Below are 14,831 nucleotides of genomic sequence, written 5' to 3'. Positions count from 1 at the left end.
ATTCAGCTATCATGGGAGTCAATACAAATTTAAAGTTCTGTTGCGATTCAGCTGATTGTCAGTCCCAGCCTCCACACTGCGGGTCAGCCAGTTCAAGACTGTCAGCAGCAGAAACCAGACTTGCCCTGAGGATCCAGTAGCAGGAACAACACCTTCTTCCAAGGTCGGCTCCTTGTGCCTCCCTCTGTCCACAGCAGAGAACTAGCTTGCTCCAACATGCCAGGGTCACGTGGTAGGCAGGCTGGGAGCTCTGGGCATGAGTGCTGCACGGCCTCAAAAATGCAGACATGAGAGCTGCAATGCCCAATGACAGAATCAGTGTCAGGGAGCACAGCCAGCTCTAACCCCAGAGTGGACCGAGACCATAGTTAAGCATTACTGTGCACTAGGCCTGCGTGAAGCAGCAAGTATTTGCTTCGGATTCAGCCGATTTGGAGGGACAGCAATTTGATTTGGCCAATTCGGCTTCAGAGATTTGGCGCCGATTCGGAGATTTGACTATAGACTATACAGGCAGCAGTCCTTGACAACGCCAGACACAGCTGCCTCCAGCTGGTAAGTCTGTTGTGGTGGGGGGGGAGCGGGGAGGGAAGGGGCATGGGGAGATCAGATCATGAGGTGCTCCACCTGCCCTGAGCAGATCCGGGGGAACATGCCCACTCTCATGGGGCAGCGAGAGCCTCTGGAGCAGCTCCCAGACCGCCAGTGCGCAGTGGTGGGAGCCCTCCTCCCCAAGTCCCATGGGCCCTCCCCTCCCTGGGTGGGCACCTTGTCGCAGCCCAAATCCCTACCTCACTGTGGAGGCCTTGATCTGTCCCTCCACCACACCCCTTCCCTCCTCTCTCCACCACAGACTTACCAGCTGGAGGCAGCTGTGTCCAGCATCATTAAGAACTGCTGTCTGTATCTCCAAATAGATTTGAAGGCTTCCGATTCGATTTGGACCTTTTAATGGGTCTCCTGATTCAATTCAGATTTGGAGATTCGGCCACCTACTCGGGCCAGAATCACCTCTGAATTGAATCTGCTACTGAAGCTTCGCACAGCCCTCCTGTGCAGCTGCTCAGAACACAGTCTAATTTTTAGTAGGCATGGTAAAACTTACTCTGATTTAAATAGGGCATTATTACAGAGGACATTTATAAGTAAGAGAGAGCAGATCTGTGCCAGGAAAATCAGGTCACTTAACAGCCTGGCATTTAAGTGTGACCGTCATTAAAATGGGGATAATAGCTCTTACTCCACAAGCCTTAATGAACCAAACAATCTGAACACTTTTAAGTGTACACATACATTGATAAGCATCATTTCTTTAAAATAGGGTGGGCAATTTCTCTGACCTTGCAGGGTAATAAATTCTATTTATTTCCTACATTGACTATGACTTATTCCTCTTTAAGAAGACATTGAGTTTTCAGCAAATTGTCAAGATTATTTTTGTTTTTTTTTAAAGGAGCCCCTGCCAATAACATGATATATGCATTTAGTTGTCTCATCCTTGCATTCTTCTCCAAAACACAGCTTGTATATAAGTCATGCCCTAAATCAAAAGTTTTGGAAAACTAGTCATTGGCAGCCATGATTTCAGTTCCATTACAGAATTAACTACATCTGCCCACACTAACTATAAGGAGATTTATTTTGTTTAGACCACACAAATTTTAAATATTTAGGTTTTTCAGAAGCAAAATGTTCTAGGTATACAATTTATTGAAAAGCAAAATAAAAAAGATGTCTTACCTCTACTGACATCCATTGCATATAGTTCCCTTAGTCCAAGGTCATTAAGAGATTTTGTCATGTCAAGGGGCTCTTGTGACTGGTAGTTTTTCAGCAATACAGTGTGTAAAGGATCAAACTCACATTTGCTACAGATAATCAGTGTGAGTTCTTGAAGAGGTGCATGTGGACTAACTCTTATTACAGTCTTCTGTGTTTTCTTATAATTTACAACTACTCTCACCGTTTGCTGAAGAAAGAAAAAAACTCCAATAAGCTGTGTTTAAGGACACCAATATAAACAGCCCAAAATCCTTTCACAGATTTTTTCAGCAACCACAGAAGCTTCCCCATAAAAAATTGTTTTCTTATAGCTTTAACTACATTAAATGAAATTCTGCATCATTAAAGGGAGCTCTATATAAAAGAGGTTTGAGCAGATTTATTTACATTCAAGAAGAACACCAATCCAAAGCATCAATTCTGACTCTGTGTTGATTTGTATTCTGAAGATAGAATGAAGAAGATAGGGGGAGGGAAATGGAAGGAGAAGGGCATTCTTTCCAATTTATTTTATACATTGTTATCCATTTCAGAAATATGTAACAACTTTACTCAATTAGATTTTTTCCTGAGGTTTATAAAATCTTGTTTCCCAGAAAATAAGGAATACCTTTGTTTACACAGAAAGCTGATGTGGGTTTGGGGAAATCAGATCACAATCATGTCCTTTCTACTTGCTAGTGCAAGGCAGGGCACCCAAGATCACGATCAAAGTTGAAAGCTGGGTCCCACAAGTCTGGGGCCAGGGAAGACAATTCGGCCAACTGGTCAGCCCCAGACCTGACCCCTCCATGTGTTCAATTTAAGGAACTGTACAAACCAGCCATAGAAATACAGGTGTACATTTTATTTAGAACACTTATCGCTGGCTTCCCATTTTATGGAGCCTTAGACTGGGTGCTCATGCAGCACCCTTAACATGTAGTAATATGTTAAATATATATGGCATATATCGTAACTGTGGCATACCTATAATATGTAAAAGTGGGCCAGTGCTATGCACAGCCAAGAAAAATATTAGACTCAAAATGTCAACTTCCCCAAATCATTAAAAATCCAAAAAATCATCCTGGAGCTATGGACTGAAGTTATGATTCCCATGCAACACTACATTCTGGCATCAGCAGGCAAACCTTTATGAAGGATTTTGTCTTCTGCTGGTAAATTAAACATTCATGTAGTTCACATGTTAGTTCTCACCTCTGGAATCATAGGAGCAGGTTTCTTCTTATCCAAAAGCTTTGGCTTTAAAATCACCTTTTCTACTTCAAGCATTCCAACTGGTGTATTAGGCTTGAATTTTATCTGGCTGTTCTCTGCTGACATCAGATCTATAGTATAGCTTGATGGATTTAAATGATACTGTGCACACAGAAAAATCAGCAAGTCCATCATGGGTTTCCTGTAAGAAAGGAAAACATATAACGTTATTTTCCTATAGGATTATTATTATGCAAACCAAAGAATATTTTTCTGAACATTGGCAAAAGGTATGTCTTTTGATTCTGTTCTTTAGTTTTGTAAATACTGTGAAGAAGTCGGGGGGCGGGGAGAGAGAGAGGGAAGAGTGCCAAAAGCATGATCATTGAGAGAAGTAAGATATCCAATTTGTACACAGAGGATAAAAGTACAGGGAAAAAAAATGCACAGGTACACATGCTATTTTGAGGGTCATAAAAAACACAGTCTAATACAGAACAATTTTGCGAACGTATTTGTAGCGATTCATACATTGTACCGATGCATACATTCCCAAAGCTGGCCTGGCCTGGCACATACTGAAGCTATTATTTCAAACTACTTAACCTTAAATGACCTGTATATACATAAAACTATTTTGGTAGGAAACACAAGTATTAATTCTCTGCCTGCCCAAGGATTCAGCTTGTTTTAAATTTTCCAGTTCAGAATTAAAATGTGTTCTCTCTCTCAAAATATTTCCAAATGGAGTCTAAGAAATCTCATTCACAGAGAGCAAAGATATATCAGATGAGCTTTTACATACTGTACGTAAAGAAAGTAAACAAAGAAGAATATTAAATGAACTTTAACACTACAGAGTCCAAACACAGAGAAATTGGGGAGTGCCTTAGGGCTGCCTTGCATATTTAATTCAGGAATACAATAAATCATTCACAGGGAGACTGTGAACACACACACATTTTCCCCAGAAGTCATATCATTCAGTGTACAAGGTAGATGATGCTCTATGGATGAATCAAGATAGTCTAGTAAATGTATATTTTTTTTCATTTGTTGCAGAAGTTAATATTCAAGTAGTGAATGAGAAAGTGAAGAGCAGGAAGAAAAAAAAAGAATGATCTTACACTTTAGACAACTGAATACCATTCTGGAAAAAACTGTATTCCATCATTGACTCTGCTGGAGAACTCCTGTGTAAGGTTGGATAAATTATATAAGCCATATAGGTGGCCACTTACTGCTCTGGATATCTGATGTGAGGTATGAGACTGGGCACAGCAGCTCTCCTAGGAACAATTTAAGCTGAGATGCTTCTTGTTTCATTTTTTTCTCCTGGAGTGGCCATTTTTGCTCTGAGAGAAAAATCCTAAATATCTGTACACTCACAGGTTTTCCTGGGAGAGCAGCATCTCTCCCAGGAGATAATGAAATGTCCATATGTGGCCTATGAAATAACATTATAAACGCATAAAGATGAAGAGCTAATTCACATTGCAAGGGAAACCTTTAATTTGGACTTGCCCTAAATTTAGCATTCGTTTCTGAAACTGCAGCACTCTTTACTTTTTTTTTGATTAATCCTATATTTGTGCAAGAAATGGAAAGGCTGTGGTCCATCTACTCGGCACTGGATTACTACGTAATGAATGTATCTACACGTGCAATTAATGTGAATCAATAAACTGTGGCACATATTGCGCCATTGTTTATGTCTCCTGAGCACACCATTTGAATGTTCACCCAGAACTACAGCATACTGAGCCAGGACCCTGGCTGACAAGGAGCCCAGGTGGGGAGGGTTAGTCTACCAGCCTGGGGCTGTTTCAAGCTGGCTTGACGTTGTGTGGAGGGGCTGGTGGCGGCACGAGGGTGCTCTAGTGTGCAGCTAGTCAGCAGGCAGCCTCTGTACTGAAGCACTCTCAGCTGGGTCAGCGTCTACATGCCTGTTCCTGTGCATGAAAAAAAAAACTCTACAGCAGGATAGTACTTGTATTTACAAGTACTCAACTGCTGCAGTGTTTATTAGTTTCCTGCAGCCAAATACGGCTGCACATGTAGATGCTGAGACATTTATTGTGGAGCTAACTGGGCAACTCCTCAGTAATTATCTTGTGTAGATGCACCCAACCAGTAGTGAAGAGGTTCACTTATTAATGGCTTCAGCAGTGTATCAAATGTGGGTTACTTAACTAAAGTTGGAATTTTCACACATTCCTAAAGTAGTCATTTAACTGAACAGACTTTCTGGCACTGTCTAGAATTGTGTATCCTGGAGACAACTGTGAATAGGATTTTTAATGTACAAGATCAGTTAAGTTCATCCTCACAGACATGATGCAAAGAAAGACCGGTCTTTGTTTAGCCAATACCAAGTGATAGCAGTGGTAAGAGGGTTTTGTTGGGAGTGCAGGGCAGGAAGTATGTCACAAACCTATGATATTTTGAAATGTTCAAGGAATGTCATGCATGGGTTTTTTTAGTTTAATTGATACAATATGTGTGGTGTTACATATATGTAGAGACTAAGCTGTGCTTAGGCCTACTATTATATAAAATACTGCAATTCATAGATATGAATGGAAATTTGTATTTCATAGTTTGGCCAAGACAGTTTGCCTGTGCAATGATTAATTAAGCATTCCTTCATACTTTCAAGTATGAATAGGAGAGAATTAGCTTCTGGCTTGGCCAATGGTTTAAATAGCCAATAAGACAGGCCCTTGTGGATGTGGCTCGAGGCACATGAGCCAGGCCCTTTCAGGCAATTGTGAATTTGCATCTTTTAAAGAAGAGACACAAAACTAAACACCCAAGAACAAGTTATTCAGGGAAGGACATTTTTCACATTGGGGAAATTAAATGAGAGGATACAGTATCTTTAGGGCATTAAATCTTTATATCTGAAAGAATGCAGGATATTTTTCTGATCATAACTGAAGCAGGGAAGACTTCAGGTCTGGTAAACAAATACACCCTTTGGAGATAAGAAATTATAGGCAATAGTTTGTCATTAGTTTGTTCTCAAGCATAGCTAATAACTCTAGGCCCTTAGCTAGTGGCCTCTCTGAAGCAGGCTGACAGGAAGATTAGAGGCAGGAACTTCTTTTAACCTGTTGAGCTTAGTAAAAGCCACATTCTTAGGTTTGAGATGTAGGATAAGATCAGATTGTTCTGATATTTCATTTTATTTGTTTATTCTTACATCTTTGTCTGTATCTCAGCATATGTTTACTGATTTCTTATGCCTGCTCTTGTTATTATAATAAGTTTTTGTTATCTTTTATAACTTACTGTTATCAGTGATTTCAGAGAATTTGACGATACAGACAGGCCTCCTCCAAGGAAGAGGATTGCCGGGGGCAGGGGGGCAGAAATCTATTATTTTTGAACACACGATTGGAAAAAGATGCAATTCTTCCAGCTGGCAAAGAGCTGGCAAGACCTAGGTGAGACAGGTAAAGTTGAGGCGCCATTGCTCAAGGAAGTGATCTGTGAAGTATAAATCTCAGACTCTAAGTGGTCAAGAAGTAGATGGCAGAGAGGAGCTTGGGGTTGAAGGACACAACTGCATCGGTAAGAATACCCCAGGAGTGTGCTCTCAAAGGCATACCTGACTGTATCTTGGGTCCGAGGGCGTGGAGGGAGGGAGGAGACAAGGGACAACAAGGATAGGGAGAGAACAATGGGAGGATTGTTTTTGTTTGTTTTGTAAGTGAATGTTGCATTATGGATTTTAAAATTCATAAAACTTCAAGATCATTTAAACGCATAAAACTTTATAGAAAGGCACTGTTTCTTCCCCGAGTTTATTCTGGTCTGTGGCACCTGGACAGAAGACAGTAGAAGCACACCTCCAATTTCTAAAGAATGAATTCTAAAGAAAGCTTTAACTCTTTCTTTTTGCTCTATTAGAGGAAAAAAAATCTTTTATCTACTCAAAATAAGGGAAAGAGCACTTAGAGTAAAAGCTCTTGTTTCAAAAGGCAATGGATGTACAAAGGAGAACAAAAGAAAGCTTTCATACCTCCATTGCAGTGGTTATTGCCAGCACAAGTGGCCTAGGGAGAAAAGCATCTTCCTCTAACACTATCTGGGTAACTTTCACTATGCTGGGGAACAGCAATGAGTAAAAAGTGAGGGCAAAAGGGGAGTCAAAACCTTAAATATTTAAAAAACGATTTGAAAAAGCCAAATAATCCACTATGACTGCCCCACCATAATTTCTCTGCTCCACCCCCACCCCGCACGGCTGAATTGCTGTTTTGGTGTCTTGTAACTCTTGCTTTTCCAGAAGTAAACTTTATTTTCAACTGCTACCTCCCCAACACCTTTTCAACCATCATTTCATAACAAAATAAAGATAGAATTGCTTAACTGAGGCCTCTTGCTATTTTAATACATACATCTCTGGTAGTTAAAGAATGGCCAGTGTCACAACAGAGACAAGGCACATTGTGTCAACATGCCAAGTTACAGATGAAACTTAGCAGGTCAGAAAGCAGAGTCCATATGTACATTTTTGTTTAAAAACAAAACAAACCCCCACACACAAAGCAGGAGCTGTACATGACACTGTAGCACTGTTTAAAAGAGGCATTTTAATGAAGCAAAGCTTTAACAGAAAAGAAATATTTTTTCCATCTTCCGACTCTCTTTATTATTGAAACAGTCACGCATAAGAAAAAGGTAGCTGATTTGCTAAACTGATTACCATTGTTTTGGAAAAAACAAACACAAAAATCTTCACATATATTTTACAAAGCAGCAATTTGTAACCTGAATCCCCACATAGTCAAATGTTGCATATAGCATGAACAAGGCCCTGCCATCCTCACATATGCTAGGTCGCTCTTTGTAGGTCCTCTTTTGTGTTAAGCCCTATAAGTTTTCCCTATCTGAATATTGTCTATGATTATGTATTTACACATTTAAAGGCCTTTCCATCAGCCTGTAGTGTCCAGAGAAACAGGTAAACATTTTGTTCTATTCAAGGAGCTGCAATCACTCTGGTCTCCAGGTTAAGCTTAAAAAGGTGTAATTAAAGAAAAAGCATTTTGGAAAAATCAAGTCCTTTTAACATTCCCCCATCGGAACAGTTTAGTGCATGTATTGAAAGAGCTACTTTGTGTACTCTCATCTTCTCTTTTTCCCATTCAGGGTTAAGGAGAAATTCATCAGCCAACAGAAATTATACAGTTGGAGCATCATTCTGGTCAGGTGGATTGTGATCCTGTCTGGTTTTAAGTATCACTAGACCAGACTAGACCAGACACTGAATAATTTGTTTTGAATAACAGAGTTTAACCAGGAAAGCTGAAGAAATAGCATGTAGCCACATGTCATAAAAGTGTTATAAAACACTTCATTTGAAACATTCAGATGGTCTTGCTTTAAAATACTTAATATAGATGTTTAATGAACTTCATTTTGAGTAATTTACATAAAGGTTTGTTCTACTAACCCAAGGCAATTGTAAGATCCTAAGTCAGAGAATAGACAGCAAAGATGGCTCTACCAATATTGAAAACTGGGGCTTCCCATCATGTAAGTTAGTGTAAGTAAAACTGTTTGTTATGTTTGGGGTACAGTGCTTATAACAAGTATATTGGTTTATCTTTAAGGAACAGAACCTTTTAATATAGTCCTTTGGTTAACAACAGGTAGGATATAAATACATATCCTTAAGCAGTTACTTCTGGGGCAGATTTCTGACATGAGGAAACAGCTGTGATAAGAAGTCATAGCATGCCATTTTTGTCTTTTACTAATGAACTATTTAGCCGAGCCGAATTTTCTACATTAAATACCTGTTGGCTATAGGTCAAGATTAAAGACTCTTGGTATTCAGGTCTCGAGAAGCAGATTACAGTGAATGTGTACTAAATTAAAAACATTGCCTCTAATAAAAAAAAAAAAAAGAGGCGGCAAAATAAGCAAAGGGCTTAGAACAAGCACAGAACTCATCTCAGACTAGGGAAAAAAAATGACGTATTTATTGTTTAGTTACCTGTTATATGGAAGGGAGAGACTGCCTAGAGGAGATCATGCCATACTCAGATTAATCTCTCATTAAATAACAAAGTGGATAAGTTTTGCTTGTTTCTTTTTACTACTGCATAACAAACAGCTGACTTCCAATGGCAGAAACAAAGGGACCACACAGTTTCAAACTAATACATATGCTTGGCACATAGAAAGCAAGAAGCTTTCTAAAAAAAACAAAACAAAACAAAACAAAACAAACAAACAAAACACACTTTAAAAGCTACTACAAAACATGCAACAGGCATATTTCCTGCAAGACCTATGAGAAGGAATTGAGATGACAGAAAGTTTATGGTTTGTTTTAGAATGCCAAGGTTTCTAGATTTAACAAGAGCCGACAATTTCCACAGCTATCCGAGTCAGACCACGTTCAGAGAACACACACACACACACAAACACTTGATTATGCAGCACATTCTATTTTCCATTTGGCTTGTTATTGCAAAGCTTGGTTAATAACTGTCTCTCTTAAAAGTTAGATTTCAAAAGCATCAAAGTCTTTTTGTCCTAAATAAGGATGGATAGGCAGGGCAGAAAGTTTCTAGGATTAGACTGCATACTGCAGTAGTAGTGGAAGTAGTATGCGAGTTGTGTTGAAAAGATTTGTACCTTGTGGCATGTCTGGCAAAAAGGTTGCCCCTATTGCTCTCTAAAATAGCAGTAAGATGTGCAAAACTACCTTGGATTTCTGGCCCCCAAAAGTAACCTTCATAAGAGCATCATAAGATCTACATTGGTCCCTGTTTAAAAGTAAGGCTTGAAGTGCCGTATGAATTATTTTAAAAAAATGCAGCTATAACCCATAGAAACTAAACTTTTTCCATCCCCAAAATTATTTTCCATGCAACATACCTGCCATTAACAGTAGTAGATTTAATCACATCCCCTGGAAGAACCACAGATAATTCAATGTCTTTATCAATTATATTCTCTTTCTGTTCCATGGTAAAATTAGTTAGTTCTGCCTCATCCAACGAAGGAATTTCCAAGTTTTTTGGTTCAGGTGGAGGAAGTGGAGCTTTAGCTTTGGCTTTTCTTCTGAAATAAAAAAAAAAAAAAAAAAAATAGTAAAATTGTACTCATAGTATAATTTTGCTATGTGAATATTTTTACATCAATGTTAAAATATTCAGTGAACCATTAATTATGTTCGACACATGGTACTGCCCACCAAGAATATTGGAGTAAAACTGACTGGCATCCTCTCACTTCTCATCTCGATGAAAAATGCCTGTTTATCACACAAGTATTTTAAACCTGTGATTGATGGTGGTAACATATGAGAAATGTCTGACTTGGTAACCTATGTTAAGTTTCCAAGCAAGCAGAAACAAAATATAGTTCTACATTGTGACTTCATGCCATAACTATGAAAATTCACAAGCCTTCCACATTTCAATATATGTTTAAGAGATGAATATGGCAAAAGTCCCTAAACAGATTCATTTTTTCCACTCACTTATAGAGGTGCACCGATACATTGGTCCAATATCAGACTGGCACCAATATAAAGCAAGTTGTCTGTATTGGAGATTGGCCTGATGTAGCCAATAATTTGGCCGATAAATGGCCCATGCATGCGTGCAGCTGCAATGCAGCATGTAGGCAGCGATGAGCACAGTCCGGCAGCCTGGAGAGCTGCGTGCAGCTGGTAAGTCTGTTGTGGTGAATGGGGAAGGTAGAGGGAAGGGGCATGGGGGTAAAGATCGAGGCCTCCCATGGTGAGGGAGGGAGTGGGGCTGGGGCAGGCACTGCCCAACCGCGGTGGGGCACAGGACAGAACCACGGCACGGTGAAACAACAATTTCATGCAAGATTTGTAACTAACAATATCATGCTGTCATACCCCTGGCATCTCTTGCTTCTTTTTCTGTCACAATTAATATGGCTGTAGTACATTTACTATAGTGTAAAAAATAGGGAGAAAGAGAATCATAGAAAAGAAGAGAGTTAAACTGCATAGCAAGAACTCATGTAGTCTACCCCTCTCCACCCACACTCAAAAGAGGATCATCCCTATTTAAACCACCACCCCTTCAAGTTATTTACCTTGCTCTTAAAGCTTCCAATGATGGATGTTTTCCCATGCCCTTTCCAAGAGTATGTTCCCATATTTAACCACCCTCAGTTTGAAAGTTCTTCCTAAATTTCCCTAAGTGCAATTCAAGATCATTACTCCTTGTTCTGACCCTGGGTCCAGAGGAGAGTCTACCATTCTTTTTACCACCGTTCTTTTTAGTGCAGGGGATGAGTCCAGACAAACTCGCATGTGCAGTATACAGTGCCTCAGACATGTCTGCAGTGCCACAAATGTGGGCATTCCCTGCACTGCTAATTTACAGCATTGAGGGGTGCGGAGGTGGGGTGGGGGTTAAAACCCAGAGATCCTGGTGTCAAAAATACCCGCACTAGAAAAAAGCAGGGTGGCACACGTGGCGGCAACGTGCGCTGCCTGAAAGTGGAGCCTGGCCAGCAGAAGCCATATTCCAGCTGCCAGCCAGCCAAGCTCTCTGCTGTCAGATCATCATTGCTGGAGACCTGGGAGGGTCCCAGGTAAGGCTGTAGGGACCAGCTCAGGTGCTGACCCCAGCCTCCTCTACCCGACCTGGGGCAACTCACCACATGCCAGGGCATGTATGAACAGACATGCCCTGGGGACAACAAGCAGTAGCACAACTATGTGCTGCTGCTATTTGTCCCCAGGGAAACTCACAGGTACACTCATCTGGAAGCACCCAGTGGTGCCAAACATACAAACACACAGGCCGGATTCAAGTCACAGAACCTCTCTATCTGGCCCACCGGGCTACTAGAGGGCACTGGAAGTTCAGCCCTTTGGCCCCATGGAGTGTGGCCATCAATGGTAAGATTAGTTCACTGAACCTGATGCTGCCCCCAGCCCCACCATGATGACCACAGTGGCACCCTTCATGCCCCAGGTTTGAATCCAGCCTGTGAGGAGCCCCATGGTCCAGATCTGGCCTGGGACCCCAAATGAAGTTGATGCCCCTGCTTTCTAACAACCTTAAAATATAAAGATTTATCAAATCCCCTCTCCCCTTCTTTTCCCCAGGTTAAATAATCCCAGTTTTTTTTCAATTTAACTTGCACATCACAGTTTCTAGATCTCTAATAAATTGTGCTAATCTTTGCTGGACTCCTTCCAATGTGTCTACTTCATGTTATATCAATGTGAGTAACATGTATGAATATTTCTCTCCCCTCCCCCCAATCTTAAGTATATCTTCTGTAAGAGGCTTTAAAATAAATGAACAAATAAACAAAATATCCTATATTTGATGTACTATGAAAAAAGAAATTACAACCCCAACCAAAATGTCTTTGCCAAATTCAGTAGTAAACCAAGATTGGTATGAATTTGACTTGAGATGTAAACTATGAATAACTGATTTGTATAAAACTCGCACTTCTCTGGCAAAGGTTAAGTTTAAAATAAAAAGTTAGTTTTAGAAAAGAACCCCCCCACAACAAACAAACAAACCAACCAACCCAAGTCACCACAGGCTAGCTACCTGCTAGCCTAGCATTTAATGATCTAATCAGATATCAGTCTTCTTGGATAATACTTTAAGGCACTGAAACAATTCCAACACACATCCAACAGACTTTCTATAAGTAGAAAAATATTTCTATGCCAAAGGAAAGAAGTTGCTCAGGAAGTCTGACATTTTACCAAAAAGACTGTATAAACTTGAATGCTGAACTGAACAGGATAGAAGTATGACATTTCTAAATCAACAGAAAATAATAAGTTTAGAAAAGAACAAGAAACAAAGAGTTTAAAAAGGGATACCATATAAAACCTGTGTTGTTGTTTTTTTGCTTCATCTACTACAGACACTCCTTTAAAGCTAGAATGGAATTCTATTTGCTACTGAAAACCACAAACAGCTGCTGATACAGATATACCAACACTAATATAAAGTATTTTAGGCATCTGCATGCCCCAACTTAAATCAATTTAATTCTAAATGCAAGTCAAAAAACAAAAAGTCAGTGTTGAATTACTTACAATGATCAAGCACGAAGTTGGAAAAAACCTTTAGCATACAGAGTTACATATACCTGCCCTGCAGTGGAGGAAAAAAAAGAAGAGAGTACAAAGCTACTTACACTTAAGAACAAACAGCAAGGTCCACAGTAGTGTTGCAAAATAACACTATGTAACCACAAAATTCTAACAAAACTTCACATGACTAATCTGTTTCTGAAAGTACTTAAAAAGTTTTGAGCGTCAGAACTCTAAAGCTTAGGGAATTAACTGTTCACATTCTCAATAAAATAAGGTAGTAATACACATAGCTAAATTAAAACAAGATGAAGGTCTATGGTAAAAATGTATAACCTCTCTTTGTTCATGTATTTAAGAATTTATTTATATACAGGGGTAGCTGGGTTTGCCCGGTTTTTTTTTTTGTTTTTGTTTTTTTTACAAAATTCAAAATGTGTGGAGCTAACTATTACTCTAGCTGAATTTAGTAAAAGGCAACATGCCATGGTTATTTTTGTACTGCATGAATGGTGAAAAGCAAAACAAACAAAAAAATTAAGCATGTGAATTATACTTTTAAAGTAGAATTTTTGTTTATGTAGGTCAAAAGAAGAAACTAGTGACAAATATAAAAATGATGTACCACCAAGATAAATCCCACCATACACTTTTATACAATACGTGTCCAATTCTAACAATGCAGAAAAAATACACCCATTTCTCTCACTTTTTACCCATCGGTACTGGTGCCTCCTTGGTCGGCGGGGGGGAGGGGGGGGGTGTCACCCGGGTCCCCCAGCAACTGATTGCTGAGCCAGGGGCATGGGGGCAGGCCCCCCACTCACTCCCTGGCAGACCTGTAAGTGTCCCACTTCCAGGTTCGTTGCTGAGCATGTGGGCCCCTCCCCACACTCCTGTGAGATGCTCCATCCGCCCCAGCACTGCAGCATTCAAGAGCTGCAGTGGTACCTCGAGGTATGTAGGAAAAAAAAAAAAAACGTTTAGAGCTGTGTCTATGGCCAAATCGCTGATTCTCTGAATCAGCATCGACTCTTCAGATTCAGCCGAATAGAGTCGGGGACAGTGATCTGAATCAACTAATCAAATCACTGTCCCCAATTCATGCTGAATCCAAATTGAATATGGTCCACTTCACACACTCCTAATCACTGCACTACAGGGACTGGAACTTTATTTGATATCACTTCATCTTTGAGAACTAGAAAGAAAGAGAACAAAACCTGTTTAACGAGTGTCCCTGGGTTAAAATGTTTTTCTCTCACCAAGCAAGGTAATGTAATGATCTTTTTCTGCTTGAGATCTCTCTCAAAAGCTTCCAGATGTCATTAGCAACACCAGTTAACCTGAAGTGTTCATTGGTTCGCTTTATAAAACTACAGCTTTCTTCCTGTGCGGGCCGGGCATGAGCCGAGCCCTTTTTCGTGCTGCACGCGGGCTGTGGCTAGCAGCCCGGGAATGTGGGGTCGGAGAGAGGGGCGCGACAAGCTAGAATTAGGCACAGACTCGTAGCGGTAGATTTAAAGATTGTTTACTTACACCGGAGATGGTTGCGGTGCAGGCTGGAAAACTTGCTTGAGTTGCGGTTACAGACAGGAAAGAAGAGAGGCGGACAAGAGTTCTAAACTCGCGAACTCTAGCCCAATCTGGTTGGAGGCTCTAAACCGCGAGCCCGTCGTGTCAACCGAAGAAAGCACTCGTCCGAAAGAGCTCTGAATAGACTCACACGAAGTTTGCTAGGCTCCGTGGGTCCGGTTCTTTTGCACGCAGG

At 40.3% G+C, this 14,831-nt stretch overlaps 1 protein-coding gene across 8 annotated transcripts in view; it reads right to left on the bottom strand.

Moving 5' to 3' along the window:
- COBLL1 (cordon-bleu WH2 repeat protein like 1) overlaps positions 1-14,831 on the bottom strand; it is a 154,459-nt gene that overhangs the window by 51,475 nt on the left and 88,153 nt on the right. For 5 of the 8 annotated variants that reach the window (XM_025210947.1, XM_025210953.1, XM_025210949.1 and 2 more), the window contains exons 1-4: positions 10,859-10,881; positions 9,883-10,068; positions 2,983-3,184; positions 1,741-1,969 (exon numbers count right to left, since the gene is read on the bottom strand). In XM_025210947.1, the coding sequence (XP_025066732.1) occupies positions 1,741-1,969; positions 2,983-3,184; positions 9,883-10,068; positions 10,859-10,866 (625 nt within the window). In that variant the 5' untranslated portion in view covers positions 10,867-10,881. Of the gene's footprint in view, positions 1-1,740; positions 1,970-2,982; positions 3,185-9,882; positions 10,069-10,858; positions 10,933-13,063; positions 13,096-14,831 lie in introns of those variants that run through there. The other 3 variants (XM_025210948.1, XM_025210952.1, XM_025210954.1) reach the window with 3 other exon arrangements.

Source organism: Alligator sinensis, unplaced genomic scaffold, assembly GCF_000455745.1.
Source record: "Alligator sinensis unplaced genomic scaffold, ASM45574v1 scaffold738_1, whole genome shotgun sequence".
Taxonomy (NCBI): Eukaryota; Metazoa; Chordata; order Crocodylia; family Alligatoridae; genus Alligator; species Alligator sinensis.
The sequence above is the reverse complement of the archived record's forward strand: the minus strand, read 5'-3'. Positions and strand labels throughout refer to the sequence as shown.